The sequence below is a fragment of the Nicotiana tabacum genome, chromosome 22 (assembly GCF_000715075.1).
Source record: "Nicotiana tabacum cultivar K326 chromosome 22, ASM71507v2, whole genome shotgun sequence".
Classification (NCBI taxonomy): Eukaryota; Viridiplantae; Streptophyta; class Magnoliopsida; order Solanales; family Solanaceae; genus Nicotiana; species Nicotiana tabacum.
The window spans coordinates 215,948,187-215,969,737 of record NC_134101.1 but is presented as its reverse complement, the minus strand read 5'-3'; the positions used below and the strand labels follow the sequence as shown (position 1 = coordinate 215,969,737).

Sequence of the window (21,551 nt, the reverse complement as noted above, 5' to 3'; positions counted from 1 at the left end):
TGCCAAACTTTGGTGGCGGGTCAAATACGAAGCCATCAAGGCCGGTGAAGATACTCTCCAAACATGGGATGAGCTGAAGGCAGCCCTAAGCCTGCAGTTCTTCCCCGAAAATGTGGAATACAATGCAAGGAGTAAGCTACGGGAGCTCCGCCATACCAGATCAGTGCGGGAGTACGTGCACGAATTCTCCGCACTCATGCTAAACATACGTGACATGGGGGACAAAGATAAACTCATCGCATTCATAGAAGGTTCGAAACCTCATGCCCGTATGGAACTACAGAGACAACGGGTAGACACCCTGCCCAAGGCCATTCAAGTTGCAGAATGCCTTGGCGATTATCATTTGGGAACTCAGAACGACAGGCCCCAGCCGTCTGTCCAAGGGGATTCAATGGGAACCATCCCAGCAATGGTGGCCCAAGCAAAAGTGGGGGAGATCGGAGTGCATCCAAAACTAAGACTCCTCCCTCCAGCAGCAACAGTGCTGCATCCATCAACAACAATCAGGGGAGAAATCCTCCCTCAGAATGCCGTCATTGCGGCGGGGCACATTGGAACAATGAATGCCCAAACATAAAGGCCAATGCTCATCAGACTGTCGAGAATGAGTTAGACGCATCAGAAGAAGACCAGGTAGGCGCCTTCAATGCAATTATTGGCTCTATCCCCCATGCCTTAGCGGGGACCAGTGGCTGTCCTCCTAAGAAAACATCAGTCCCAATCACCAAGAAAGGGAAGGAAAAGATGGGCGAGAGGCCTCCTAAACAAGCGAGGACCCTAATGTTTGTCGAATTGAAAGTGAACGGCAAGCCCCTTCACGAATTGATAGACACAGGTGCTACCTACAACTACTTGGCTTCAACCCAAGTAAAGCGCCTGGGTCTTGTCGTGCAAAAGAGCAAAGGCCGCGTCAAGGTTATCAACTCACCACCCCAGACATTGGGTGGAACAACTACAAATGTCCCAGTGAAACTTGACCCATACAAAGGAAGCATCGACCTGCACATCACAATCATATATGACTTCGACATCATAGTGTGTTTGGAGTTCATGAGGCAAACCAACACCATACCGGTACCATATGCCAACATGCTCCTGATGATGGGAAAAAACGGGGCCAAGCCCTTCACTATACCATGCTTTCCCATAAAGAGGGCCGCTGAAAACATCTCGCCATGTAGTTGGAGAAGGTAGTCAACAGACATGAACCCCTGGTTCCGGCTACACTTCGCTGCAACAATCAACCATCATGTCATCGGCCTCAAAGACTGGTGACACTCCTCATCGTGTGAAGACTTGTCAGCCATGCTACAAGGACAAGTCGGATCACTCATCACAGACGGGTCCCTTGCAGCCATTACATGTCCCTCAGAGACCATGGGAAAGTGTTTCCCTCAGATTCATCACGGGATTGCCCCAAGTCGGTAATCTTGCATCCATCATGGTTGTCATAGATCAGTTTTCAAACTATGCAACCTTCATAGCAGCCCCGCAAAATGCATCAGCAGAAGATACAACTCGACTCTTCTTCTCGCACATTGTCAAACATCGGGGCCTGCCGAAAGACATTGTTAGTAGGCGCGACTCACGCTTCACTAGCAACTTTTGGACCCATCTCTTCAGGTGCTTTAGGTCAACATTGAGTCACAACTCAGACATCCATCCACCATCGGATGGCTAGACAGACCGGTTCGATGACATGCTGGAGGAATATCTCCGCAACTTTGCAACCGGATCACAGAAGCATTGGGTGAAGCTCTTGGATGCTGCTCAACTGTGTTTCAATTCTCAAAAGAGCCATCATACAAACAAAAGCCCTTTTGAAATTGTTACCGGACAACAACCGCTTCTCCCGCAAACGGTGAATGCATCAACCATGCCGAAATCTCCTCAAGCTGCCAACTTCTCGAGCGAATGGGAGCGCAACATGGGATAGTGCGGAGCTATCTCATCAAAGCCCAAGAACGGGCAAAAAGATTCACCGAACAAAATCTTTGCTTTGCCCAACATCAAACAGGGGACAAAGTAATGCTATGCATCCCAAAGCGGTACTTGTTTGTAGAGAGGACCCATGACCCTCACCTGCAACAAAAATACAGCGGGCCCATGCCCATTGAAAAGCGCATTGGAAAATCCACATACCAAGGTGAAAACTCCATCTTGGTGGAAGATCCATCCAGTCTTCCATGTCAGCCGCATGGAATCATTGCGTCGCTACAACAACAAGCTCACAGAACAGAGGGGCGCAGACCTCCCATCAAACAACCACCAGAAGCATCATCATCATCATCATAAGGCTCCAAGGACGACTCTAACTCAGGTGGGGGAGAATGTCATGGGCTGCTTTCCAGACACGCCCCATGACCCCTTGGCCGCGCCCCATGGCGGCCTAGAAAGCCTCACAATGCCTAGCGCCATGGTCGACCCCGTGGTCTTGGCTGCGCCAAGTGACAAGCGCGCATGCGCCTCTGTCGCCCCACCGATGCCTCTCACCAGCGCCCAGTGGCTGGCCAATGACAACAGCGTCGCGCACCCTGATAATGCCGCGCGCGCAGATCTTGATGTCTTGCCAGCGCCCAGCTGCAGGCCCATTCCAGCAGCGCCTCGCGCACAGACCTTGATGCCAAGCGCCAGCGCCCAGCCTCAGGCCAACACAGCAAGTGTCGCACGTGCCCACAGCACCGCGCGCAGACCCTGACCCGCAAGACAAAGTTGCTGCCATCGGACTTAGTTCTACATTATAATAAACTAAGTCCTTTTCATTGTAATTATAGGCTAGTTTACATCATTTTCATTCAGTGTGCTTCTACAGCTTTATTAGGATTAGTCTTGCAACTTTAGTTTATTTTTTTAAGCATTATTAGGGGGTATCAAGCAATCATACATTTTTAGCAATCAATTTTTTGTACTGGTGTCTCTCCCCCTCGACACCGCATCTTTTGTAATCAGCATTTCAGTCATCAATAAAATCATCATCATCATTCAAAACCCAATTCTCTCTCAGCTTCCGCAATTGCTCGTGACATTGGTTTTCCCGCACGGCACTGATAATCTAGTCTAGCGTGCGGAGGGGACCTCATTGGCGGACAACAACCACACTGGCATCGGTTGCTTAGCCTTACGTTGCCCTTCCAAAGAACATCAGGAAGGCGTTGCGTAACAGATATAAAGAAAAAAATAATTTGACGAGAATATTTATATTGAAATCTCAAAATCTCTCGAAGAGCCCTTTAGAGTTAAATTATTTTTATACATAGAAGACAAGACAATTTTTCACTTCAAAATAAATTGAACAATTCGAAGCATATTAAAATATTTTTTGTTTTCTATTTAGCGTAAAAAACTGAGATCACTAGATGATGGAAATTTAGAATGCCTTAATCTTGAGTGTTCCTTGAAGCCTAATAATTAATCTGATATTGATGATGGTTTAGATTTATTTTCTAAATTAAAAGTGTTAAGAAAAATTGTACAACTAAAAGATAACAGTTTAATTGATATACTCAATCAAATAAAAAGATTTGATTCTTTTTCAGATGCTTATATTGCTTATAGAATAATGTTAATAACTCATGTTACTGTTAAAATTGATAAAATCTTAACTATAATGTCAATTAAGAAAGAATTATTAGAAAAATATGATTATAAAAAAAATTATTAATAACTGAGCATCTAAACAAAATTAGAAAAATGGATTTCAAATTAAAAAAAAAATTTAAAAAAAATTAAGGCCCCTCATAAAATTTGGCTTTAGGTCACAAAATTCGTCGGGCCGCCCTGTGCATGCATTCAACATATATATGAGTGAGATTTAGAGTTTTAATATAAAAGTAAGAATATTGTTACTATCAAACAACAGTTCATTTACTTGACTTTATAGTTTGATGCATATATCGAAGCATTAATTATGTACTAATTAATTGAACAACAATGGAAAGTAATTAAAGAAAGAAATGTGCATTAATATAATATTGCAGATCTAATTAATTGCTAAGTACTTGAGCTGGACGTGTATGTTATTCATATTGGTGAAAGGAGTGAAATTCCTTTCCCCTTCCTGTCTAAAGCAATGTTTAATTTACCTTTTAAATTACCAATTTCCTTTTTACGGGATTTTTTAAAATTATAATGTTTTAATTTGTTCTCTCAGCTTTAGTATTTTATCTATGATACAAATAATTATTAATGACATATTTTATTCAAGTTACGATATTCAAGGGCAATTGCTAAAGAGTTTCATTAAAATACTTAGAATTTGTTAATACTATTATTAATCTTTAATAAAAGTTCTTTTTCTGAAATATATTTTTACTCTCCAAAGCGTAAATATGGAAGTGTCATTCGAAAAGTCGTTTATTTTCCGTTATGCCAAACACATTTAACTTCTTTTTCTTTTTAATTCTTCAGCACTTTGTACCTCATTTAGAATAGACGTTTCCGTCTTTTCACCTATTCTATCCAACCTCCGAAATTTTTTTGCCACGAAATGTTAGAATCTTATGTGCTATTCTGGTACCTAGACTCTCCAATATTGGGAATTTTTGTAATTCAATTGGTCGGCTCCCTGAGCTTTTATCTTATGGGCGAGAGTTTGATTTTTCACCTTGTAATCCCCTCCCTACTTCCCCTTCCCGACCATCATATGTATAATAAAAATTTAAAAATAAATACGCAAAGAAAAAAAGATCTTCCCGTAGACATAATTAATAAGCCAGGAATATAAAAGATCCTTAAGATACTACAGAAAAAATAGTCTCATAACTTGTATATCAATTTAAAGTGACAAGACATGCCTTTGTTGTTGAGATTTAGACGAATAAAAGTTGCAGCTTGCAAGAAATTGTCATCTTTGTTGTTTTGGTTACTCCACATGATATGTTATTTTGTGATTTGCGGAAATTTCCTTAGTTTCTGTACGTCACATTCCGAATGTCATGACGTACTTTATTTCCATTTATTTTATTTTAAAAGATTTTTAGCCATCTATATAATCTACTCGCTTTTCCCTCATTTCAGCTCATCATAAATAAAGTATTTGTGATAACTCAAAAAATGGGCTCATTGATAGGGCACGTAATACCAGGTTTTGGTTTCTTTCTTATTGGTATTTGGCATTTGCTCAACCACATAAAATTACATGCTCTGCACCCAAAATCCTACACTTCTTTGCTATGGTTCCCAACACAAAAAAGCAGGTATTTAGAACTTTTCTTCATTATTCTGAGTAGTTTCAAGATTTTATTTGATGAGTTCGACTTTTAAGATTTGTAGTACTCAACTTATTATACTTTTGAACAAGATATATATTTACAACTTTTCTTGATTATTGAGAGCAATTTTAGGGTTTAAATTTGATGAGTTTGATTTGTAAATTTTTTAAGCATTTAACTCATTATACATTTGAATTAAATTAGGTATATAGAACATTTCTTGATTATTCAAAGCAATTTCAGGATTAAAATTTGATGAATTCAATCTTTAAAAGTTTTAGTGCACTTAACTCATTGTACATTTGAGGTCACGTATTTTAGAGCTTTTCTTGAATATTCATAGTGCAATTTCAGAATTTAATTTTGATGAGTTCATCTTTTATAATTTTTAGCACTTAACTCATTGTACTTTTAAAATCAGGTATGCCGAACTCTTCTTCATTATGGGTGGCACCCTAGCTTCCATATCAATGGAACTCTTCATTGGTCCATCAAAACACCAACCTCTAGATTCTGATGGAACCATTCCTTCTTATCATCTCCATAATTTTGAACATGCAAATATATCCCTTACTTTCTTTGTCTATGCAGTTTTTTCAATAATCTTTGACAAAATTAATATCCCTTCAACCACAGCCAAATATGGACTCACACAATTTCTTGCAACTGTTGCTTTTGGCCAAGAACTTCTTCTCTTCCATCTTCATTCTACTGACCATACAGGTCTTGAAGGACAATACCATTGGCTTCTCCAAATTGTCATTTTTGCATGTTTAGCCACTACCCTTTTGAGTATTCCTTTCCCCAACAGTTTCTTGAACAGTTTTGTGAGATCTTATAGTATTATGTTTCAAGGAATTTGGATGATGGTCATAGGTATCATGCTTTGGACTCCAGGTTTTATCCCAAAAGGTTGTTTTTTGAACTATGAAGATGGTCATAAAGTGGCTAGATGCCATAATAATGAAGCCCTAGAAAGAGCAAAGTCATTAGTAAATATCCAATTTAGTTGGTATTTAGTTGGGATCACAGTTTTTACCATCTCTCTTTATTTGCTTCTGGTCAAGAATTTTCGAGAAAATGTTGAGTACTTGTCATTAATAAACAAATTTGAGGACGAGGATTTTGAAGATGTTGAAGTTCAGAAGAGAAAACTTGGAAGTCAAGGTGAGCCAAAGATGTTTCTTGAAATGGGAAAACAAGAAAATAATTAGAGGGAATATGTGTCTGTCTGTCTGTATGAGTGAGGAGGGGGAATGAGAAAAATAAAAATGTATATATACTGTGGTTTGGTAAATTGTATTTTACTATTTTGATTAAGCCTAGTAAAAATAAAAAACTGCTACCTCAAGATTTATGTGGTTTGATGAGAGCAATGTTGATCATCGGGAGGAATTTGATTAATAAATCTTGTTCAATATGTAATTTAGTACTTGTTCGAAAAACTCGGTTTCATCTCGTGAAAAGGGATGGTCTTTATAACTTGCTTCTTCATTTTACAAAAGAAGAGTTAAATATCTATGCATTGTCTATAGTTGTTGCTCTCAAACGCACACGCAAATATACATGATCGTACAAGTAATATAAGATTGTAAGTTTAGATATCGTACCCACAAGGACTTGTGATTAGCTATAACTAAGACAATTAATCTATTCAAGCGATTTTCTAAACATTATTAACTACAACTAATCTAGAGTAGCAAACTAAGAGATTAAAAGAAAACAAGTTGGCGAATATTAGAGACTGATTCAATGAGAGACAATATTCTAGAGCTATGGGTTAGCTAACAGTCCCGTTGAATTTTCTACCTAAATTGTCTAATTAATTTATCTGGTTTATTCAATGACAAGGTTAATATTACTCGTAGCCTTCTCCCGAAATACTATTCGCCTATTCAAACTAACCTAACGCCTATATTCCTATAGAATTAGGATTAACAAAAACACATTAATTGTCACGACCCAAAACTCCAACCTGTCGTGATGGCACCTATCGATGGTACTAGGCCAGCCGATTTTCAAAAATACCTCGATATTTCATTAAAAGATAAACCAAAAGTCATTTTCATAACAGAAATCCATAAAGGGTTAAACTCAGAATAAAAATGCGAAAAAGATAGCCCGACATCGGGGTGTCACTAAGCCATAATCGTCTAAACATAACTGATTCAAACATACCACGACTAACAAAGTCTGAAATCCAAATACAACTAAAGGAAAGATAGTGAAGAAGAAAGCAAGGATGCGAATGGGGGGCAGCTACCTCGCTATCTCCAATAATCAGCTATGAGGACTATCGGCACCCTCTGCAACCAATAACTCCTGGATCTGCACACGGGGCATAGGGAGTAACGTGAGTACACCAACTCAGTAAGTAACAGAAATAAATAAGGAACTAAGAAGCAGTGACGAGCTAAATAATTACAGTTCATCTCATAGAGTTCAGTAGGGAATAGGCATGCTTTCAATCCAGAAGTTTAAGTCAAATCAATTTGATTAAGTCAAGTTCAAGTAAAACCAGATAAGAATATCTTTCAACAGTTTTCAAAACATGGATGTAAGGCAACTGTGTGCACCAATAATGAAATCATATACTGCCTCTTAGGCTCTCAGTCCTCCCAATCACTCCAACCTCACAATCACTCATTCCTCCCAGTCACTCATTCCTCACAATCGCTTAGCACTCGACACTCGCACTCAGTAGGTACATGCACTCACTGGGGGTGTGTATAGACTTCGGAGGGGCTCCTTCAGTCCAAGCGCTATATCAAGCCAATCATGGCAAAAATCAATGAACATGCTGCAACGTGCATCCCGATCCCATAAATATCCTCATAATTAGGCCCTCGACCTCACTCAGTCATCAATCTCTCCAGTCTCTCGGGCTCTCAGAAATCAAGAAAATCAGCCCAATAGCAATAACATGATGCATCAAATAGAATAACAGAGACTGAGATATGATATGCGAGTAAAAACTGCGACTGAGTGCAAATAGCATTTAGCAGGCAATTCAACATGTAACGCAGCCTCTGAGGGACCCAACATGAGTCTAACCATACTAAATTCATCAAAATCCGACATCATTTGCCCCTCCAAATCCCCAAAACTCACTCTCTAATTCTCAAGACCTAACCTCCCAAATTTCACCTCAAAACTCACCAATTAGGTGTAAAATCAGTGGGAAAACACCATTATTGAACATAAATAAGCATAAGGAACTCACCTCAGTGATTGCTTCGAAATGCCTCTCAAAAATCCCCAAAATCCGAGCTCAAAGGTGTGAAAATGGGGAAAATTCCCGAAGTGTTCTATTTATACCTTCTGTCTTGCAAAATTGCATCTGCGGTCACTTAGTCGCTTCTGCGATGCCGCATCTGCGGACCAATGAACCTCATCTGCTCTCATCGCAGGTGCAGAATTAACATCGCACCTGCGGACCAACACATGCACCTTTGCCCACACCCCGCTTCTGCGACCATCACAGGTGCGGCAAACCCCTCACACCTGCGAACTCTGCCAGTCTTTCTTCCTTTCACTTCTACGACCATCTCCCCGCTTCTCCGGTCTCACACTTGCGATGATACATCTACAGGTGCGTTTATGACAGCTGAGTTCAACTTCAGCAGCCTTCCAACTTCCAAACTTGATCCGTTAATCACCCGAAATCAACCTGAGGCCCTCGGGACCTCAACATATCCCACAACATCATACGAACTCAGTCAAATCATCAAATCACCTTGAACAACATCAAAAATACGAATTACACACGGATTCAAGCCTAATAAACTTCGAAACCTTCGAAACTTCCAAATTCTACATACAATGTCAAAACTTATCAAACCACGTCCGATTGACCTCAAAATTTTCACCCAAGTCATAAATGACACCACAGACCTAGTCCAACTTCCGAAAATCAAATCCTACACCGATATCAAAATTTCCACTACCGTCCAAAATTGCCAAAAATTCAACTTCCGCCAATCCAAGCCTAATTCTACTATAGACCTCCAAATCACATTCCGGATGTGCTCCTAAGTCCAAAATCACCTAATAGAGCTAACGAAACCGTCAAAATTCAAATCCGAGGTTGTTTACACATAATTCAACATCCGGTCAACTCTTCAAACTTAAGCTTTCAAATAAGAGACTAAGTGTCTCAATTCATTCCAAAACCACTTCGAACTTGACCCAACTAACCCGGTAAGTCATAATATAGTTGTAGAACACAAACGAAACAGGAAATGGGGGAACGAGGCTATAACTCTCAAAATGACCGACCGGGTCGTTTTATCCTCCCCTCTTAAACAAACGTTCGTCCTCCAACGGGTCAGAAACATACCTGGAGCATAAATAGGTGTGGATATCTGCTCCACATCTCACGCTCAGTATCCTAAGTAGCCTCATCCATGGGCTGACCTCTCTATTGCACTTTCACTGAAGCTATATCCTTTAATCTCAACTTTCGAACCTGCTGCTCCAAAATAGACACCTGCTCCACATCATAAGTCAAATCACCATCTAACTGAACCGTGTTGAAATCCAAGACATGAGATGGATCACCGATATACTTCCAGAGCATAGAAACATGAAATCCTGGATGCACCCTCGACAAACTAGGTGGCAAAGCAAGCTTGTAAGCCACATCTCCAATCCTCTGAAGTATCTCAAAAGGCCCAATGAACCGAGGGCTTAACTTTCGCTTCTTCCCGAATCTCATAACACCCTTCATGGGTGGGACTTTCAGCAGAACCTTCTCCCCAACCATGTAAGACACATCGCGGACCTTCCTGTCAGTATAACTCTTCTACTTCGACTGCTCTATGCAAAGCCGTTCCTAAATCAATTTCACCTTGTCCAAAGAAACCTGAACCAAGTTAGTACCCAATAGCCTAGCCTCGCCCGAATCAAACTTACCCACTGGGGATCTACACTGCCTCCTATATAAAGCCTCATATAGAGCCATCTGAGTGCTCGACTGATAACTGTTGTTGTAAGAAAACTCCATGAGCGGTAGAAACTGGTCCCATGCACCACCAAAATTAATGACACACGCATGTAACATGTCTTCTAAGATCTGAATAATGCGCTCGGACTGTCCGTTCGTATGAGGATGAAATGCTGTGCTCAAGTCAACCTGAGTGCCTAACTCTCACTGTACGACTCTCCAAAACTACGATGTAAACTGCGTGCCTCAGTCTGAAATGATGGAAAATAGCACACCGTGCAGGCAAACAATCTCTCTAATGTAAATCTCAACCAACCGATCTGAAGAATAGGTAATACTCATAGGAATGAAGTGTGCGGACTTGGTTAGCTGATCCACAATCCCCTAGATAGCGTCGAACTTCCTCGAAGTCCATGGAAGCCCAACTACGAAGTCCATGGTGATCCGCTACCACTTCCACTCTAGAATCTCTATCTACTAAAGCAAGCCACCTGGTCTCTGATGCTCATATTTCAACTGTTAATAGTTGAGACACCGAGATACAAATCCAATTATATCTTTCTACGTCCTCCTCCACTAGTAGTGGTGTCTCAAATCCTAGTATATCTTTCCAACACCTAGATGGATGGAATACCACGAGCTGTGGGCCTCCTTCAAAATCAACTCCCGAAGCCCATCTACATTGGGCACACATATCCGTCCCTGCATCCTCAACACCCTATCATCTCCAAGACTCACATCTCTGGCATCATCGTGCTGAACCTTGTCCTTGAGGACAAGCAAATGAGGATCAACATATTGGCGCTCTCTAATACGATCAAACAAGGAAGACCGAGAAACCACACAAGCTAGGACTTGACTGGGCTCCGAAATATCCAATCTCACAAGCTAGTTGGCCAAAGCCTGGACATCAACCACAAGAGGTTTCTTCTCAACAGGAATAAATGCAAGACTGCCTATACTCACCGCCTTCCTACTCAAGGCATCGACCACCACATTGGCATTTCTTGGATGATACAGAATAGTAATATCATAGTTCTGTAGCAGCTCCAACCATCTCCGCTACCTCAAATTGAGATCCTTCTATTTGAACAAGTGCTGAAGGCTATGATGATCAGTAAACACCTCACAAGACACACCATAGAGATAGTGCCTCCAATCTTCAACGCATGAACTATGGCAGCTAACTCCAAATCATGAACAAGGTAGTTCTTCTCATGGAGCTTAAACTGGCACGAAGTATAAGCAATAACTCTACCCTCCTACATCAAAACACACCCAATGCTGATCCGAGAAGAATCACAATATACGGTATAAGAACCAGAAGCTGAGGGTAGAACTAGAACTGGAGCTGTAGTCAAGTTAGTCTTGAGCTTCTAAAAGCTCGCCTTACACTCATTCGACCACCTGAAAAGAGCACCATTTAGGGTCAATTTGGTCAAGGGCGATTCAATAAATGAGAAACCCTGCATGAACCGACAATAGTAGCCAGCCAAACCAAGAAAGCTCCGAATCTCTGTAGCTGAGGACGACGTGGGCCAACTCTGGATCGCCTCTATCTTTTTTGGATCAACCTGAATACCCTCCCTGGACACCATGTTCCCCAAGAACACCACTGAACCGAGCCAGAACTCACACTTGGAGAACTTAGCATAAAGCTTCTCCTCCTTCAACCGCTGCAACACAATCCGCAAATGCTGGGCATGCTCCTCCTGGCTACGAGAGTACACCAGAATATCATCAATGAATACAATAACAAACGAGTCGAGATAAGGCTGAAACATGTTGTTCATCAAATGCATGAACGCTGCTGGGGCATTGGTCTACCCAAAAGACATCACAAGAAACCCATAATGACCGTATCGGGTCCTGAAAGTTGTCTTAAGAATATTCGAGTCCCGAATCTTTAACTGATGATACCCTGACCTAAAATCAATCTTGGAGAACATCCTCGCTCCTTGAAGCTGGTCAAATAGGTCATTAATACGAGGCAAAGGATACTTGTTCTTGATTGTGACTTTGTTAAACTGCCTATAATCAATGCACATTCTCATAGTGCCATACTTCTTCTTCACAAATAGAATAGGTGCACCCCAAGGTGACATGCTAGGACTAATAAACCCTTTCTCAAGGAGCTCCTAAAGCTACTCCTTCAACTCCTTTAACTCGGTCAGTGCCATACAATACAGTGGAATAGAAATAGGCTGAGTGCCCGGAACCAAATCAATACCGAAGTCAATATCCTTGTCTGGCGGCATGCCCGATAGGTCTGCAGGAAACACATCCAAAAAATCTTGCACCACCTGAACATAATCAATAGTAGGGGTCTCTGCACTAACATCCCTCACAAAATCCAAATAAGATAAACATCCCTTCCCAACCATTCGCCGGGCCTTCAAGTATGAAATCACTCTACTAGGGACATAATTTATGACCCTCACCACTCGATCCGAGGTAACCCCAACATTGCCAATGTTATGGCCTTAGTGTGGCAGTAAAAATAGCATGACAGGGAGACAACCAATCCATACCAAATATCACATCAAAATCAACCATACTAAGCAGCAAAAGGTCGACTCTAGTCTCTAATCCCCCCAATAGTCACCAAACACGACCGGTACAAATGGTCTACAACAACAGTATCACCCACTGGAATAGGTATATGAACAGATGAAGCTAAAGACTCATGGGGAATATATAGATAATGAATAAAATGCGAGGATACATATGAATAGGTGAAACTAGGGTTAAATAATACAGAAGCATCTTAGTGTCATATTGAGATGATACATGTGATCACTGTGTCTGAAGCAATATCATCTGGTCTGATAGGGAGTGCATAGAAATAGGAATGACCACCGCCTAATCGGCCTCCCCCTCTAGGGCGACCCCTAGCTGACTAAGCTCCACCCTAAGCTGGCTGGGCGGGTGGTGAAGTAACTGGAGTTGAAGATGCATCCTGACTCCTCTACTGTGCTAGACCTCCATGATGACGAGGACACTGCCGCCACATATTCATAAACTCCCCACACTCAAAACAACTCCCTAGAGTTAGTGATGTGGACTGAAGTGAGCCTCGAGCACTGAGATAACTGGTAGAAGAACCTAACATTGAGGAGCCTTGGACCGATGGAGCATGGGATAAACTCTGGGATGGAAGGGCATTGAGAGATGAGTAGCCCTGATAGGAACTGTGAGAACCATGGCTAGATTCTACACCACAGTGAACTGGACAAGCCGTCTGAGAATGTCTGAATGGAAGACCCCTAACGTGGTAAAACTAACCTCTAGAAGGAACACCACCAAAACTATCTGCTCTATGAGGCCTCTTGGACTCCCTCTCAACCTGCTCCTGGCGGCGAACATGCTCTATCTCCCGAGCAATGTCAACAACCTTCTCAAAAGTAGCACCAGATACCCTCTCTCTAGTCATAAGTATTCGCAGCTGATATGCGATGCCATCCACAAACCTTCTGATCCTCTCCCTGTCTGTAGGAACCAACCAAATGGCATGACGGGCTAACTCAGAAAAATTTCATCTCATACTATGTCACAGTAATATCATCTTGAACGCAACTGCTCAAACTATCTGCGCAAATCCTCTTTGCGGAACTGCAACACATACTTCTCCAGGAAGAGACATAGAACTGCTGCCACGTAAGGGGCGCTGCATCAACAGGCCTACACTTCTCATAAGACTCTCACCAAGTGAAGGCAGCTCCAGAAAACTAAAAGGCCCCACTAGTCTCCAGAATACCGACTGTATAGAGAATCCTCTAACACTTATCCAAGAAACCCTAGGCATCCTCGCCCTCTGCACAGCTAAAAGTCGGAAATTAAACTCTACCAAACCTCTCCAATCTATGCTGCTCATCGTCAGGCATGACAAAAACCACAAAGTCCTGAGCAGGTGCAACCGGCTGGGCTGGTGGTGCCCCCGGTGTCTGAAGTCCATGTACCACCTGCTTTGGTGTACGGGCGGCAGGAGTCTGGGCACCTCCCCGGACTTGAGAAGTAGCTGCTGTGGCCGAAACAGAGACTTCCTGAGCAAGACTGGTGTACACGGTCAATATTTGAGCTAAGGCCTCATAAAGGCCTGGGAAAACAATAGGCACAGTTGGTGCCTGAGCTAGTCCTGCTGGTGTATCTATGACGAGGACCTGACCCTGGACTGGGGCAATTGGTGGGTCTATAGGTGCTGCCCTACCTGTTGCGCGGCTGCACCCCTGCCCCTGCTACATCCTCTTGTGGCCCTAACTGGTAGTGCTGGTGGTTGTCCGTCCTGACGGGTAGCACGTGTCCTCACCATCTGTGAAAGAATAGAATAACTGAAGTTTAGTTACTAGAATTAACATATTCGCATGACAAGAATTCAAGTATGTGATGTTTCCTAAGGGTTCTGCAGCCTCTCGAAGATAAGTACAAATGTCTCCATACTGATCCGCCAGACTCTACTAAACCCGCTCATGACTGGTGAGACCTATGTAACCTACGCTCTGATACCAACTTGTCACGACCCAAAACTCCAACCTGTTATGATGGCGGCTATCGATGGTACTAGGCCAGCCGACTTTCAAAAATACCTCGATATTTCATTAAAAGATAAAACAAAAGTTGTTTTCATAATAGAAGTCTCATATAGAGTTAAACTCAGAATAAAATTGTGGAAAAGATAGCCCGACATCGGGGTGTCACTAAGTCATGAGCGTCTAAACATAACTAATCCAAACATAACACGACTAACAAAGTCTGAAATCCAAATACAACTAAAGGAAAGATAGGGAAGAAGAAAGAAAGGTCGCGAGCGCCGGGCAACTACCTCGCTATCTCAAATAATTAGCTATGAGGACTATCAGCACCCTCCGCGACCAACAACTCCTGGATTTGCACACGAGGCACATGGACTAATGTGAGTACACCAGCTCGGTAAGTAACAGAAATAAATAATGTATTGAGAAGTAGTGACGAGCTAAATAATTGCAGTTCATCTCATAGAGTTCAATAAGGAATAGGCATGTAGAAGTTTAAGTCAAATAAGTTTGATTATGTCAAGTTCAAGTAAAACCAGATAAGGACATGTTTCAACAATTTTCAAAACATGGATGTAAGGCAACTGTGTTCACCAATAATGAAATCATATATTGCCTCTTAGGAAATCATCTCAATCCTCCCAATCACTCCAACCTCACAATCACTCATTCCTCCTAGTCACTCATTCCTCACAATTTATTAGCACTCGACACTCGTACTCAGTAGGTAATGCACTCACTGGGGGTGTGTACAGACTCCGGAGGGGCTCCTTCATTCCAAGCACTATATCAAGCCAATCATGGCAAAAATCAATGAACATGCTGCAAGTGTAGACCGATCCCATAAATATCCTCATAATCAGGCCCTCGGCCTCACTCAGTCATCAATCTCTCCAGTCTCCCGGGCTCTCAGAAATCAGGAAAATCAGTCCAATAGCAATAACATGATGCATCAAATAGAATAACAAAGATTGAGATATGATATGTGTTGATACCCAATCTTTCCCTATATATTTTCTAAATATGTAAAATATCTTCAAAAGGGCATATATATGCATATATAAACATGTCCACATATTTTATTATTTTTTCCCATAATTTTAAAGCTTTAAATTGGTTTATTTTATCCCTTTTTACCCATAAAATCACCAATAAGTATTTACAAAATTATTATTTTTATAATTCATCTATTAAAATTTTATATTTATGCCAAATTATGGTTAAGATAATTTTTACAATTTTATTTAGTATTTTTAAAGCTAAATTGCACATAATTGTAATATTAACCTTTTTAAGGTTTAATTATATTTTACATGCATAAAATTGGATCCTGTATTTTTAAATTGTTAATTATCTATTATAAATCATTTTAGCCTTTTAAATTAGTTTTCAGAAACCATTTACTACTTTTATAATTTAAATAGGGAAAAATGGCTATTTTTATAGCCAAATTTGGCTTTTAATTATAGCCAAATCAAACCCCAATTTCCCAGCCCAATTTCTAATTAAAACCCGACCCTAACCCAATTAAATCCTACCCGACCCAGACCCCTTTCTCATCCTGGCCGTTGATCACAGAGATCAACGGCCACCGTTCACTCTTACCTTTTTAAACCCAAACGAAACCCCCTCCCCCCAAAACCCTCTCAATTCGCCGCCCTTGAATCCTCTCTACTCTCCAACTTTATCTGAAACCTAAAGCTAACCCTAGTCGCCACCACCTAAACTAGCCCTAATCCCCTTCGATCCTCGCTCAATCCATGGACTCCCATGGCTGTTTGAGACGTATACCCGTCTCCTATGTCTCCTGGTTGCCCATTTTTGTGATCTCGTGGAAAGATCTCGAAGAGATCTAGTCCAGACATTGCTCAACTTCTATCCATGGTCTTTTATTCAACTTTCCGGCCATCCATGGCTGTTCGAGTCAGATCCATGGCCTTTCCAACTAAAACCGGTAACGATCTAATGTTTTCTCATCTTTTTTGGGTTCTCTGAAACCCTAACCCTTGAGATTTTCCATTTTCTTTAGATCTGCCTTCGATCTAGGTGTATCCATGAGTTTTAACCGATCTGTTCTTTGTCGTTTATTTTCTGAAAAAACCTAGCTAAAATCCTCCGATCGTTTTAGATTTGTGATGGATCTAGGGGTTTCTTAAGGTTTTCACTTGTTTTCCTCAAAATATTTCTCTGACTTCAAACAGTTTCTTCATTTTCCAAACTAGGGTTTCAAAACCCTTTTTGCAAAAAAAATGATTTCTTTCTGATTACTGTGATTTTTAGCATGTTTAAACATTACCTGAGTCTTTCCTTTTGGATCGATTCATTTTTTGTCAAGAAACCCTAATACTTCACGGTTCAATTCGAAGTTGAATTTGTTTGCGGTGTGTTTGCATGACTATTGTGAACCTTCTGGGCTTTTTGTGTGTTCTATATGCTCTTGTGCTTCCTGTTTTGATTTGTTCTTAAGGTTTCTTTGATTTTGTGCAAACCCGTTTCATTTATGGGTCCGACCATTTATTTTACTGATTGTTCCCATAATTTATGTTGATTCTGTGTAATCTCCTTAAACCTACAGGTTTGGTTTTCTGCATTTTCCTTGTAATTCTGTACTGACTTTTCGAAATTGCTTTCTTACTTTTGTGATACTTTCCTTAGTTAGTGCTAATTTCCTATGATTTTCAATCTCATTTGTGATTCTCTCAACTAATTATCAGAATCAAATTGTACTCTACCCTGTTTATGTGCACAATATGTTGTTATTATACTTTCCTTACTTGAAAATATTCTGTACTTAGTCCTTATTACATGCTACATGCTTTTACTATTCCTATTATGGTAAAATCAGTCTTACGAGCAATTCTTTTCCTTCTTTTATACAACTGGTACCCGTTTGAACTGTGACTCCCTAATTGAAGGGAGTCCGGGTCTTTAATTGATTCTAATTTGTATTATTTCTATAATTATGATAAGTCAGTACTTGTTACCTTATTTTCTTGCCTGTTTTCAAAAACTATAAATACTCTACCCCTCTTCTTGAAACACACAAACAAAAATAGTTCAGAACATACACATACATACTCAAACTCTCTTTTCTTTCTCTACTACTTGTGTTACTGCTTTGTCTAGCCGGCTGAAAGCCAAGGCTAGACTGTGGAACTCTGATTGCTTTACTTTTTCTACACTTTGCTTCTTCAACTGGTATGTTCCTAGTTCAAATTCTGCAACTCAACTCTATGTGTTCCCTTGTTTGTCAATCCTTGTCTCTTTCTACACTGATTTAATGGCTCATGTCAAATTGCGCTTCTTGTTTACTGCTTTATTCAGCATGCTTAAAATTCTGCCCTCCCTTGTTCAAAATGTAATCAACATGTCTACTTGTTCCTATTTATGTCCCTCAACTAGTATGTCTCATAATGTACTTGATTAACACTAATTCATGACTAATTATGTGTTTCTGATTTGGATCCTCTATGTCCCCAACCCCTACTTCCCCGTTTGTAACTGCTGGAGATGTACTACTCTCTGAACTTGTTCTATGTGTGTTATTGCTCCTATCCCCTTTCCCTTTCAAAAAACTATTTTCACTAAGCAACTCTTCTGCTGTTTTACAAACTTATTTCAAACATGCTGTTTTCAAAACTATTTTCCAACTCAACTCCTTTAAATCTATGTTAAGCACTCTCACATATACTCTTAGACTACTAGGTTCTGCCCTATTTGTGTGAGCTTTACTTTGGGACCCTAGAGCTCCCTCTGAACTTGGACACATAATAGCTGGCCCTTCCATACTGCACTCACTCTGTTTGGTTATGCAATCTGGGTGTGAGCACTGCCCGGGATCCCTTGAGGTCCTTAGGGAACTCTAACATACCCAGATATAAGAGAGGCTATGGAACAACATTGACATTTGAGGTGGTTTATTACATAACTCAGAGAGGAAGTCCAAATCAGGCTTCCTATAGTTGTAACTTCTTATTTTTCATTTCTACTTATGTAATTTAATCACATGGTCTGTAATAATTTGTAGACAAGTATTGGGGTGGTTATTAAAAAGGGATAGGGTAAATATACATGCTATAATTTGTTAAGGGTAGAAGATATGTTATTAGGTTTATATTCCTAATTGTGTAATAGAAACCATGCTTAGGATTCATATAATGCATTAGAAATCATGTTCTTAGGGCCTATGTTTCTTGCTTCAACACCTCATTCATTGATCCATGTTCTATGTATATGCACTTAGAAATCCCGCTCTTAGGGAAATTCTGCAATCCTACCATGTCCATTTAGAAATCCTACTCTTAGAAAATTCTGCAATCCAGCCATGTGCATTTAGAAATCCTGCTCTTAGGAAATTCTACAATCCTGTCATATGCATTTAGAAATCCTGCTCTTAGGAAATTCTGCAATCCTACCATAAGCATTTAGAAATCCTGCGTCATGAGTTTTATACATGCACCTTAGACACCATGTTTTAGGATCTTATTTGCACTTGCATTAACACTTAGTGTAAATTGCTGATTATAAAAGAGGTAAAAATAGCTTCACACTTGATTCTCCCATTTAAAATAACTGGTAATAATCTCTGCATCTGACTAGAACAACATGCTCTTAGGGTAAAAAATAAGCTCCAAACCGTCTTTCAATAATTCTGAATAACTACTGCATCTTGCTTTACGCCTAGGCAAGACTTAGGTAATAATTGGAAATGCCTTTGTTTAATTATCAACTCTTAAAATCAGTAGGCAACCCTGATTCAGACTTCTTTTCCGAGTCAAGTGATAAATCTGCTCCTGCTGTTATCACTTAAACACCCTGCTTTAGGATTTTAAATTCAGACCTTAATTGTGTATAAGTCATGCGATCTCTGTGCATTATTTGTGAAGGTATATCTGAGCCTTCTGCTTGTTTCTGTGTTTTCCCCTAAATGCAGTCTTATATGTTCTTGTTTGTCGCTTAGTATTTGGCCTTTAAACTTGAGGGTCTGCCTAGATCCTCCTCCTTATAGTATAGTAGTTCCAAATTCCACCGGAACTGATAGGAAGGTATGGGTAACAGCATGCAGTAGGGGTTGAGACCAACCCCCACTTTAATTACCTTCATGGGCGGGAAATGGTAGATATGGATATGATGACCGGTGCGCTAATACCACGTGTAGCCCCTCTTTTGAGGAGTGTCATATCGACACTGTATTGATGTGATCCATATTACATAGAAACCTAGGACACCCCCTTTACATTCGTAAGCATGCTTTAGATTGTAATTGTTTTTTCATAATTTTGCCTTTCGCTAATTGCTTTCAAACACTTGAGTACTTGAACTTAAATCCCCTATTATTTGAGCCCTACTTGTTTATTTGCTAATTGCATAAATTCACAAAAACTGTTGGGCTGGGAACCATACTAGTGGATCCTGAGAGGTGACTAACACCTTCTCCTTAGGATAATTTCAAGCACTTACCCTATCTCTGGTTACCAAATTGTAGTTATAAATGAACCCCATAGGTGTCCTAGTGCACCTTAAATCGTTAGGTGACGACTCTCCAAAATTGCAAGAACCCCTTCCCAAAAGGAAAGAGTTATCCCAACCAAAAATGTTATGAACCCGATTCCGCGGAGGAAAAATGGGGCACGATAGCATGGCGACTCTGCTGGGGATTTTTATGCTTTTACCATTTCATACAATTTTTGTGAATTCGTACCCCTCCATATGTGCAATTACTTGTTTAATTTCTTCTTCAAAAGCAAAACTAACACATCTTTTTGTTTCCTTCCTTTAACTGCTTTAAATTATGAAACTGCTGTATTTATCGCTTTCTTAACGTGCAAATACATGACAACATTCTTTTAATTATTGCATAATCATGCTCAACATCATACTCCACTAATGCCAAACAAATACTATAGTAACGCTTGATGAGTGGTTGCGCTTTTCCTATATCATTACCCCTTTAATTCGGAAAGGCGTATTTACGGTAAAACTAGTCGATCAGCGATGCAGTCGACAGTTCCGTGCCTTCCCCCTTGAGTTGTCCGCTCAAGGGTACCAGTCTAAAACCCCATAGAAACCTTACTCTATTTAAATTATGCATGCATCATGGTCAAGCCTAGCCGAGTCAGTTATATTGTCCACATTATGATCCTTTAAGATAGCCTTGTCCAAAAGTCCACTGGGTTTCCCTATACCCAAGCGGATATCATCATGTTCTATGCATTTATTTGGAGAACTAAATGCTTCATACTAATTGTTGATGCTAAATAGTCGAGTCTGGTGGGGGTAAGGGCCTAACCTTGTTTAACTTGCAAAAATATGAGGCACGAAGTCCCTAGATTCGGCATGGTCACCAATATCCATCCAAGGTTGCTAAGTTGGTAGGAAGATTTACATTCTAGTGACAAAACCCTCATCAGAAAATACCTGGGTAATCTACCACCCCTCTTAGAGATCCAGCCTAACAACATGATCATAGAAGCTGCCATCTTATTTTGGGATTGTAAAAGAGCCTTGTTCCACTTTGGGGACATCGAAATGACACCTTTGCTAGAGGAGATAGGGGGACTTGCCGGCCTAGTGTGGGAAACTCTGGGTTTGCTAATGCCTGAGAACTGCACAGTAAGGGCTTCCTTAAAATGATGGGTTTGAAGAAGAATGCAGAATTGACACGCCTGAAGGAATCATACATCCCTTTTGACTACTTGTATGAAAGGTACGATCACAGAAAATCATACCATACCTACCCTGACGAATTTGCCATCACGTCCTTGAGACACATCTATCGTAGGGTGTTCGTCTTCATGTTTTGCTTCCTGGGTCTGATCGTGTTTCCAATGAAGAAAGGGAGAATCCATATTAGGCTGGCTATGG

The 21,551-nt window shown here is 40.5% G+C and overlaps 1 protein-coding gene across 1 annotated transcript; it reads left to right on the top strand.

The window, feature by feature from the left end:
• The first annotated feature begins 5,019 nt into the window (after positions 1-5,019).
• On the top strand, positions 5,020-6,658 carry LOC107797736 (uncharacterized). The gene is made up of 2 exons (XM_016620660.2): positions 5,020-5,198; positions 5,635-6,658. The coding sequence occupies exons 1-2, from the start codon at positions 5,056-5,058 to the stop codon at positions 6,425-6,427; spliced, it is 936 nt and encodes a 311-aa protein (XP_016476146.1). The 5' UTR covers positions 5,020-5,055; the 3' UTR covers positions 6,428-6,658.
• Positions 6,659-21,551: the final 14,893 nt, after the last annotated feature.

What these genes read in the sequence shown, in the direction of transcription:
- LOC107797736 (XM_016620660.2), top strand. Translation starts at nt 5,056, where the DNA reads ATGGGCTCATTGATAGGGCACGTAATACCAGGTTTTGGTTTCTTTCTT. An exon ending in TTCCCAACACAAAAAAGCAG is followed by an intron (nt 5,199 to 5,634) that starts GTATTTAGAACT and finishes TTTTAAAATCAG; the next exon opens with GTATGCCGAACTCTTCTTCA.